The sequence below is a fragment of the Camellia sinensis genome, chromosome 12 (genome assembly GCF_055761805.1).
Source record: "Camellia sinensis isolate YWXY chromosome 12, ASM5576180v1, whole genome shotgun sequence".
NCBI lineage: Eukaryota > Viridiplantae > Streptophyta > Magnoliopsida > Ericales > Theaceae > Camellia > Camellia sinensis.
In genome coordinates, this window is record NC_138972.1 from 93904985 (window position 1) to 93916172 (window position 11188).

The following is an 11188-nucleotide window of genomic DNA, read 5'->3' on the forward strand; positions in this document are numbered from 1 at the left end:
ATTATGGGTTGGATGTGATGTTTTGTTTGTTATGACTAAAATAGCCTATTTTGTTTTTTGTGGCTAAAATAGCCAAAAAAATCTGCAAACCCACTTGCTAACACAAGCTTAGTCTGGATTTAAAAGTTTAGTTTTGGAAGAATTTTTTGACTTTTTAATTCTTTTAACTTTTTTTATAAGAGAAAAATATAATAATTATGAGTTAAATATAATATTTTATTTGTTATGACTAAAACAATCTATTTTATTTTCTATGACTAAAATAGCCAAAAGGAAACCTTGTTACCAAACGGTGCCATAGTGTTTCCCCAACATTTCTGCCGAAGAGTCCACCGTTCTTCTCTCTCCTGTTTGGTTCTCTCTCTCTCTCTCTCTCTCTCTCTTTCTCTCTCTCTTGCATTTGTACGCAGAGTCTGTAAAAATCAACTTTCACTACAATCTGTTTAAGTTCGTTAAACCCCAAAATTGGTCCTAACCAACTGTACAGCCATCAAATACAGAGTTCTTCTGAGAGTTCTCTGAAGGTCGCACGCTGTTCGATTTAGCCCAAATCAACAACAAAGAAGAGTCTTGATGTGTGATTGATTAGATGCTGTTCGTTATCGAACTCCGATCTGTAAGTTCTCTTCAATTCCGATCTCCATTTGATTGAAAAAACAATGGAAAATTGAGCATAATCGATTACAAAACCTTTCTTTTTTTAGTGTAGGGCTGAATTAAGCTTTGGGGATATTTCAATTTTTCAGTTCTCTTCAACTTTCACTCAATTCCGAGCAAGAAAACAGAGGATTTAGGGTTTTATTCTTGGCACTGTAATGAATGTGGGTTGTGAATTGTGATATGTTTTTTGGTTTGCTTTGTTCAATTTTGCTTTTTTGGGGGGGCAGGTGTTGTGAGAGGAGATAATAAAGATGTCAAGACCAATGTTGCTTGTTTTTCTCTTGATTATACTGATAATTACATCTCAATTTGAATGGAAGCAACAACTTGTGAGTGATATTGAGGCGAATCCGAATGTATCCCAGAAGCAACAACAAATTTCCAAGAGAGAAGAAGCTGTTAAAGAGAAGGTAATCAAGTCTCCTGACTGCTATCTCGACATTGATGTAATATTGCATTGAATGCATTTTTAACCTAGTTGGGTTTTGTGTAGTTTTTTATGTTCAAACTATGAATCCAACCTTGCAATTTTTTTTTTTTTTTTGTTTGTAAAAAAAGGGATTATGGAAACTTAAGTAGAGTCTTTTGGTTGAATATTGCATTAAACAAAAACTATTTGTAAAAAAGCTGTAGTTTTGAGACTCTCTGGTTTTGAAATCCTGATTTCATCTAAAATCACTTCTTGAAGTTGCAATTTTGTACAGAGTTGGCCATATGCAAACTTTGCCAATGTGCTAGAATTGAAATCGCAAGTTCAACATGCAATTTCTTACAGTTAAAATTCATTCTTAGGTTGGTTAGAATGTCTTAAGTAGGAGGTTTTAGAAGCATGGAGTGAATTGCAAATTTAGCATGCAATTTTATCCTAAAGTGAAATCCAGTTAACTATTTAGACTAGGGGGGAAATCATAGGTTAAACTAGTAATTTTGTTTGAAATTGCAAAGTTGAACCTGTGATTTCACCATATAATGAAATCGCAAATCAACAGGCAATTTCAACTTCACCACGTTGGCAAAGTTGTCAAGATGGTATCTCGCCAACTCAGCACAAAATTGCATCTTCAAGTTGTGATTTAAAAAATTATTGTATTTTTCCAAACAGGTTTAAAATGGTAACATTTTTATAAATAGCTTTAAAACTACAAGTTTAGAGTAGTCACTTGGAATATAGGAATCTTAACTGGTAAGACGATAGAATTGGTAAATGTTATGATTAGGAGGAGAGTTAGTGTAACTTGCGTACAAGAAACTAAGTGGACGGGTGAGAAAGTTAGGGAAATTGAGGATATCGGTTTTAAACTGTATTATAATGGTAAGGATGGACGTAGGAATGGGGTAAGAATCATAATTGCCAAGGATTTTGTGGAGAATGTAGCGGCGGTCATTAGGAAAGGGGATAGGATTATGTTAGTTAAACTAGTTATTGGAGGGAATATAGTAAACGTTATTAGTGCATACGCTCCTTAAGTAGGATTAGATGATCAGACTAAGAGGGATTTTTGGGAGCAAATGGATGAGATCTTACAGGAGATATCCGTAGGAAAAAACCTGGTTATAAGTGGAGATTTTAATGGCCATGTAGGCATAGATAAGCTAGGCTATGAAAGGGTGCATGGTGGATACGGTTTTGGTGACAAAAATGAGGCTGGAGAAAGTATTTTAGATTTTGCGTTGGCTTCTAACCTGGTGGTGGCCAATACTATGTATAAGAAGAGGGATGAGCATTTGATAACTTTTAAGCGTGGGTCAGTTAAGAGCCAAATAGATTACTTCTTAGTTAGAAAAGTGGACTGCCTAAAATGCAATGATTTTAAGGTGATTCCTGGAGAGAGCCTGACTTCTAAATATAGGATTTTAGTACTAGATTTATGTTTTAAAGGGCAATACCAAGCTAGGAAGGATGGTGGGCGTCGTAAGACGAGATGGTGGGACCTAAAAGGGGATACACTAGAAATATTTAAGAATAGAATGGATAAGGAAGGTACTTGGGATTTGGAAGATGATGCTAATACTATGTGAAACTCGATGGCCAATTGTATGAGGAGAATATCAAGGGAAGTGCTTAGAGAGTCGAAAGGAATGGGACCCAGCTCTAGGGAAACTTAGTGGTGGAGGGAAGAGGTTCAAGCGGTAGTTAAGGCAAAAAAAGAGTGCTTTAAAAAGTGGCAGAAGGGTAGAACTAACAAAAACCTGAAGAGCTATAGATTGGTTAATAAGGAGGTCAAGAAAGTAGTGAGAGAGGCTAAGTTAAAAGCTTATGATGACCTATACACTAGACTAGATAGTAAGGAGGGAGAGAAGAGGGTATACAAACTTGCTAAAATACGAGAGAGGAAAACAAGAGATTTTAATCAAGTTAAGTGCATCAAGAGTGAGGATTCTAAGGTATTGGTGAAGGATGAAGAGATTAAGGAAAGATGGAAAAACTATTTTGAGAAACTATTAAATGAGGAATATAGAGGTATGACAATAGGGAAAGAAATAACCAGTAATACGATAAACCAAGACTATAGGTTCTATCGTAGGATTAGGAACTTTAAAGTAGAGATTGCACTTAAGAAGATGAAATCATATAAGGCTTTAGGACCCGATGATATCCCTATCGAAGCTTGGAAGTGTTTGGATAAGAAAAGGGTTGCTTGGTTGACTAGGTTGTTTAGCAAAATTTTGTTGACTAGGAACATGGTAGATGAGTGGAGGAGGAGTATTTTAGTGCCAATTTATAAGAATAAAGGAGATGTCCAGAATTGCAACAACTGTAGAGGAATCAAGCTAATGTGTCATATAATGAAAGTGTGGGAGATGGTGATGGAACGCCGATTGCGAGAAATAACAGAGGTGTCAGAGAATCAATTTGGGTTTATGCTTGGCAGGTCAACAATGAAAACGATTTATCTTTTAAGGAGAGTAATAGAAAAGTTTAGAAAAAAGAAAAGAGACATTCATTTAGTGTTTATCAATCTTGAGAAAGCATATGATAGAGTGCCTCGGGATATCATATGGTGGGTGTTAAAGAAGAAATGAGTGACAAAATGTTACATTGATGTGATTATGGACATATATGAAGGGGTGGTGACCACTATTAGATCACCTGCTGGAGAGACAAATGAATTTTCCATCACTGTAGGGTTACACCAAGGATCTACCTTAAGTCCTTATCTTTTTGCTTAAGTTATTGATGAGTTGACGATAAATATTCAGGATGACGTGCCATGGCATATGCTTTTTGTAGACAATATCATGCTAGTGGATGAAACTAGAGAATGAGTAAATACAAAATTGAAGATTTGGAGAAAAGCTCTTGAATCTAAAGGATTCCGGATAAGTAGAACTAAGACAGAGTACATGGAGTGTAAATTTAGTAACAGTAACAATGAAAGCAGAGGAGAAGTGAAAATTGAGAACCAAGAACTGCTTAAGAGTGAACAGTTTCGTTATTTAGGGTCAATTATCACAACAGCGGGGGAGATTGATGCGGATGTGACCCATAAGATTAAGGTGGGATGGTGTAAGTAGAGAAATGCGTCTGGAGTACTGTGCAATAAACGAATACCCACTAGACTAATAGATAAGTTCTATAGAATGGCTATTAGACCAATAATGTTATATGGCACGGAGTGTTGGGCAACCAAAAAACAACATGTAGATAAGATAAGTGTGGCTAAGATGAGGATGCTAAGGTGGATGTGTGGCAAGACTAGACAAGACAGAATTAGGAATGAGTGTATTCGGGAATGGGTAGGAGTAGCACCGATAGAAGATAAGTTGAGAGAGAATCAATTGAGATGGTTTGGTCATATTTAGCGGAGACCAATATAGGCAGTAGTAAAGAGATGCGATGCTGGAACGGTAGATGGAAGTGTTAGGGGACGGGGTAGGTCTAGATTAACGTTAGCTAGCGTTGTAAATAGAGATATGGATCTACTTAATTTGACTAGAGAAATGACCTTTGATAGGACCACATGGAGAAGAAGGATTCATGTAGCCGACTAAATTTGATGGGACTTACGGCTTGGTTTGGTTAGTTTGAAAACTACAATGTTCACCCAATTTTGGGATTTCTACAGTATCTATATGCATGTTAAAATTATATTGAGTTTTGTCACTTGGTCAGCAGCATTGTTTCACTGAGTAACTGCTCATTTCATATTGCAGCAACACATTAGGTGTTTTTCAGTGTTGAAAAATTTAAGGTGTGTTTTAGTTATGTGATAAAACTTGGCCTACTAACCTTGAGGCAATTGATGCTAATATAAGTTTCATCATGAAGTTCAAAGAAATATTTTGTTTTTTGGATAGAAAATTAGTTTGATGATTGGGGCTGACAATTCCTTTTGAAGAAAATTCTGAAATTAAAACTTTTAGCCTTGAATGATGAAAACATACTCTATATTCATAAGTTTCAAAATTGAAGAAGCAACTAAATTTCAAAATTAGTTGCTTTCAAGGTGAACTCAATTGGGGATCAATTGGAAGCATATATATAATTAAGTTTTTAGGCTTAGTAGGGTCTTTATATTATGATTATGTATGCTAGGTAATTTATTAAGTCCTATAACTAATGGTTATTTTGGTAATTTGCAGAATTTTTGGACGTAGGTTGTAGAGTTCATCCATGAGTAGTCATGGATCCTGATATGTAATTGAATTTTTATTTTTTTGGTTTTAGATAGATTTTAAAAGTTAAAAAGTGTAGCTTCTTATTTAAAAATCCTAATCCTAGTTTGTGTGGAAAGTTTCCAAAATCTGTATAAACCTTTAATTCAATGGAGAATATGTCTTAGAGAATTTTCAGATCATTTGAAGTTAATTCGGAATTTTATGATGCAATTCAACTCTAGATCTTATGTCTCGCATTAGGAGGAAGAGAAAGAGGCCTCAATAGCTTACTTCTTATCAGATGTGATGCATATGAAATTTAGGTGTGATGTCTAGACTTTTTTGTCTCCTCCTTCAAATAAATTTTCTGTACTAAAGCCTGTGAGACCACAAAATCAGATTTGTATTAGTCCTATCCGACCCTCATGCATCGTAGTTCCTTAACCCTAGCACCCTAGCTTGCAAAAGATTACTAAATCAGCGAAGTTACTGTTCACAGTGCCCAAAACTGCCCCCAAATACCTTGTAAAACCTCGTTATTTTTTTAAAAAAAAAGCCTATACCTTTGTGATCCCAATACAAACCCACAAAAATCCTATATTCATATTACTCTTTCAGCACAAAACCTAATTAAATCTAACCTTAGAGCATATTAGGCTGTGGTTGGTTCATAGATTTGGATAGGGATTTGAAAAGGGAAAGGAAAAGGTGTGTGAAATATAGTTATGTTCCATTCACATTTCATCCACCTTTTCACTTTCCCTTTCTAAATCTCTACCCAAATCCATGAACCAAACACAACATTAATATTTCTTTATTTGTGCTTCCTGACTTGTAGAACCTTAAATTCTGTATTAAATAATCGAAAGTTTTATTGTAAAGGCTACCTATTGTTATGGCTAAAATCAATTTCGATTGTGACAATCTTGAATATACGGAATCTGGTTTTCAATTGAGTGGGTTTGGTAAAAAAAAAAGAGGATATTTTATATGCCGTTAATTTTAGGTAAGGGATTTCTAATTTGAGAGTATTCATGCTAAGTATTAGATTCCTGAAAGGAAAGATCTTGGAATTGATGCAGATTTAAGTTATGGTAATTTTAGTTTGGTCTCTTGTTCTAAGGGATCTTCCATCATCTTGATATAAGACCTATCCTATGTTACCCTAGAATGGAGATCATTCTTGTACAAGGAACACAAATAGGAATGTGGTACATCACATGCTCTAAAATATGGTACATCACATTATGATGCATTGTTTTACATTTTGTCAACCCAAAACTCCACTCTACCTAGATTTTAGTTCATTATATTTGACTTTTCCCCTATTAAAGAGAACTTCAATGAAAAACGTAGAAAAATTTATGAGATTGCTTTGGATCGCTAAATTCCCTATTGAGGAGAACTTTTAACATAAAACAAAAATGTACCATGTTTTGGAATATGCATTCCGAAACATAAATCGCTAGGGTGTTAACATTTTCTGGTAACACTGTATAAGACTTTTGTCTTCATTGGAATTGAGTCAGATCATAATTTCTACACAGGAAAGCATTCTCTCGTATGTAGACATGTCTAATATTGCAGAGTGAAGCTTAACGCGGATTCTAAGAAAGATATTTTCGTGATGCAGTTGGATAATCTTTCTCGAATATTCTCTCTTTAAGTCATTTTGATAGTTTTTTTTTTTTGAGTGATCTTGCATGTGGGATGCAAACAGCAAATCATCCCCACATAAATAAAGCTTAATGCGGATTCTGTAGAATATATATTTTGTGACACAGTTGGATAATCTTAATCCCTTTGCGAGCCATTTTTTCTATGAGTCATTTTGAGAGGATTTCTAAAGATTCATTTGATAGATGCAAATAACTATTTTGTGCTTTTATTATCATGCTTCCCTTTTGAGGGTGGTTCTGAATTTATCTCTTTAGTGAGAGACAGAAAATTTACCACTCATTTATTAAAGCTGCAGCTTCAGCTTCAGAGTTTCAGTTCGACAATAAAGGGACTCAAAGTTTTACGCATATAGTTTAGCTGCAGCACCTTTTTAAAGAAAGTTTTGATTGTTCCTGTTGAGTAATGATTGGGGCCCTTGTGGTTTCCGGAGAGTGAAACTTGGCCTTTTCATCAATCATGCTCATGGCTACTACATCACTGCCCTGGATTTATCAAGTTGTTTTTGATTCTCAGGTCAGTGTGCAGGGGAGTGAAACCTTGCATTTAGTTAATGGTCCCATTTTAGATTTTCTTAATACAGTGCCCATGTTTTGGCTGGTGACCATATGACAATGTAGGCAACACTGCATTATTCTCTCTCCCAAACGAATGAATCTTTCTCCTCTAGTATCCAGGACTTCAGCTTGTAAAGAATACATGTATCGCCGTACAGTATATGGAATACTCCATACAACTGCATTTAGCATTATCAAAGAGCATCTAGATGGACACAAATATTACATTGAGAAACCTCATGCTTGTGTTACTATGCCGGGTGCATACTAGTGCATTGAAAATCACCAAAATGCATGTTAGAAGGACCAAGATAAGGGATGTGTTAGACAGTTAAAAGATGTGATGCCCTATTTGATGAACACAACAACTGCAGGCTACCCTAGTTGGAGAGAATGCGAGTACACTGTAGTCTAATGTTTGTTAACCATTGAGCATTTCCTTTTCATACTAATAATCATTTATAAAATAAATACTCATGGAAGTCTACAGTTTTTCTTGTGATATATTCTGTCCCAAATTGTTGGTCCATTTTCACTATTTCAGACATCCATATGCTTGGTTTCACTTTTCAAAAAGCACTTTTCAGAAAATTCTACTTTCTTATTTTCTGTGTTTTTTTGTTTTTACTGATTTTTTTTAATCTTTTTAAGCAATTTTTAAAATTTTTAGACATACCTAACTTAGATGTATCTAAAAAGTAAAAAATTTATAAGGAAAATCTTTTAAAAATTCACTAAATACCCAAAATACAAAAAAAATACTAGAATTCAGTACATTTTTTGTATTTTTATGTATTTATTAATTTTTTAAAATATTTTTTCACAAATTTTTTACTTTTTAGATACATCTAAGTAAGGTGCATTTAAAAAGTAAAAAAAAAAATGTTTAAAATTTTAAAAATATTCACTAAAAACAAAAAAATACGAAAACCAAAAAACTTAATTTTCAAAAAACTTAATTCAAAAAACTCAAACCAAACACACTTATATTTTAAAATTTATTCTTTTGCAATGATATTGAAGACTTTATCTACAAGAACTAATTGACATCTTTTAATTTGTGGGGATTTTTTTTTTAAAATTTTTAAAAAGAGAAAATAAATAATTTATTGACTTGATTAAGGGGCACGAATGCCAAAAATTGACCAACAATTTGGGACGGAGTGTTATGTGGCCTTTTAGTCTTGTGTTTTATTTGAATTATTTTGCTTTTTAATTGCTCATTACTTGTTGCAGATCATCTTATCACAAGAAAAGAACATTCAGAGACTTAATGAGCTTGTACGGAGTCTTCGGGAACAATTGCTACAATGCCGGAGCAATAACGATAAATTGAATGGCACTGTAAGTTCGTTGACTGAAAGTGTTATTGATCTTGAGCGGCAGCAGATTCTGGAGGACTAGAAGGGACTCCAAAATTCCTTTTATCATTCTTTATGGTATGTGGAAGTAGTATGACCTTTTTTTTCCTGCCCAAGTTATCCTTTGCAGCTTGTGTCTGTAAGTTTAGCATCATTTCCTGTTTAATTGAAACAATTAGGTGTTGAAAAGTCTCAGTATTCCCCGTCAATAGTCACATATTTGTAGAAATCTCATTGTTCTATGGTGTCACTCTCTGTCTGCTGCTGCACCCACTCAAAAGTTTATTTGTGCCTTGAGAAGTGAAGATATTGCTATAACGACCCCTTGTAATAATTCCAGAAGTAATTGATTAAAAGCCTGAAACATGGAAGGCAAAGTACTAAAGAACCAAAAAGAGAAAGAACAAATCAAAATCAGCTTCCAGTTGCTTGATGTTTGTGGTTAAAATTTGCTATTTGTCAAAGTATAGTACCTAAAATTGAGATTTCCTCTGACACTGGTTTTCCTTTGCTTGCACATTTTGGATGCTTTCGTCCACTGTGTAATTGGATTCTTGGAATTCTATAATGGAATTTTTTTTTTCTTTCAAAAATTGTTTCTGGTTGATAGTAGATTGGTTTCATTTGTTCACAGCTAGTTCTGACAGTTTAGTTGCTTCTTCTTTTGGTTCAAGTCCTACCAAGGGGCCTCTCTCTCTCTCTCACACACACACACATTTCATTGTTATGACTATGTTGTAGATATGATTTACCCAAAACTGCAAAGGTCCTTACCTGTAGCAGGATATAAGAAATGTCGACACTTCTACGAGCTGCGATTTATCCGACCCATGTGGCAAAGCAGGTGCACCCTAAACATGAATCTTGAAGCATCTCCTAACAGTTTTTACTTTGGATGTTGGATTAAATACTTAAGAGTGGTGTCTGCTGCAAATACTTTTATCCAACTTGACTGAGCTGTTAAGTTCCTGTGAACTGTGCGTGTTTTATTCAAAAAAACAAAAAAAAATCTTCTGCATGTTTACAGAAAATGCAGAAGCGTTTTCTGTTAATTTACCATTGTTATAGGTATCAGAAATCTATTTGATGATTTCTGATCTCTGTATGCAGAGAATTATGACAATATTTGTCTGTTGTTGCACAAGAGTTAAGGTTTTGCTATCTTGTTCATGGCTGCTATAGATTTTGTTATTTTAAACAACTGATGAATTTAGAGCATCCATTTAGCTGCTAACAGCTTCTTAGAGCAATTGAATTGTAAATGCCTTCCCTTTTGCTGTAGGAGATATATAGGTTGATATTGGTCTCTTGTTTTAGCAGCTCTGCTAAGGTTGATATGGGTCTCTTGTTATAGCCATGCCACTTCAATGGATTGTGCATTTTTTCCTTTTTTTGGGCGACAGATTTTCTTTTATTTCAAGTGTTTCTGAAATACAAGAAATAGGCTTTGGATGAATTGAGTCACGGCTGTTTTGGTTAATATAATATATTTTTCTCCTTATTTCATGTCTTGTGCAATTATTTTTGAAAATAAGTCTTAATAAAATCATTACTAAAAATAATTTTTTGTGATGATTTTTTGTATGTCACTAAAAATTGACAATTAGTAGCTTTTTTTTGTCATGATTTTTATAAATTATTGCTAGAACATATAATTAGTGGCATTTTTTTGTAATGAATTTTTTAAATTATCGTTGAAAATTGAAAATTAATAATGCTTTTTGTGATGATTTTTTTAAACTGTTGCTAAAATTTATAGTTAGTGACATTTTTTGTGATAATTTTTAAATTGTCATTAAAAATTAAAAATTATTAATTTTTTTAAGAGTAATGTTAGATATTGCAAATATTCTATTAAAAGTTTTACCAAATGTATTACATGAGTGTAGGGCTCACACAATTTACACCCATGTGAAACATTTGGTAAAACTTTTGATACAATTTTTGGAGCTTCTAGCATTTTTGTTATTTTAATAGTATTTGATGAAAAATATCATTAATTATTATAGGAACTATTGAAAAATAAATCTTTCTATTAAGATTTATACGTAAATTTCCTTTATTTTTTATTCCCTCACTAAGATGTATTTCTTTTGTTTCTTTCACTGATTTGTAATTTAAAAAGAAAAGAATAATGTTATATATATCAATTGATATATTAACCAGTATATTAATTGATGACGTGACATAATTTAAGAGATTTTTGAAATTTGTAATGTGATTAATCAGTGGGGTCAATAATAATATTATAATTAGTGTTGGTATTAGTTAGTATATTAATTGGTGTATGTAGCATCATCGAAAAGAAAATTAAAATTATTATATTTTATTAAA

The 11188-nt window shown here is 33.4% G+C and overlaps 1 protein-coding gene across 4 annotated transcripts; it reads left to right on the plus strand.

The window, feature by feature from the left end:
- Nucleotides 1–271: 271 nt before the first annotated feature.
- On the plus strand, nt 272–9447 carry LOC114287605 (peptidyl-prolyl cis-trans isomerase G). 4 transcript variants are annotated; one of them, XM_028231001.2, is made up of 4 exons: nt 285–616; nt 705–795; nt 888–1070; nt 8730–9447. In XM_028231001.2, the coding sequence occupies exons 3-4, from the start codon at nt 912–914 to the stop codon at nt 8895–8897; spliced, it is 327 nt and encodes a 108-aa protein (XP_028086802.1). In that variant the 5' UTR covers nt 285–616; nt 705–795; nt 888–911; the 3' UTR covers nt 8898–9447. The 4 variants fall into 4 exon arrangements, with proteins under 4 accessions (XP_028086800.1, XP_028086802.1, XP_028086803.1 ...); XM_028231002.2 differs by having other exon boundaries at nt 288–616; nt 710–795; XM_028230999.2 differs by lacking the exon at nt 705–795 and having other exon boundaries at nt 272–616.
- The last annotated feature ends 1741 nt before the right edge of the window (nt 9448–11188 follow it).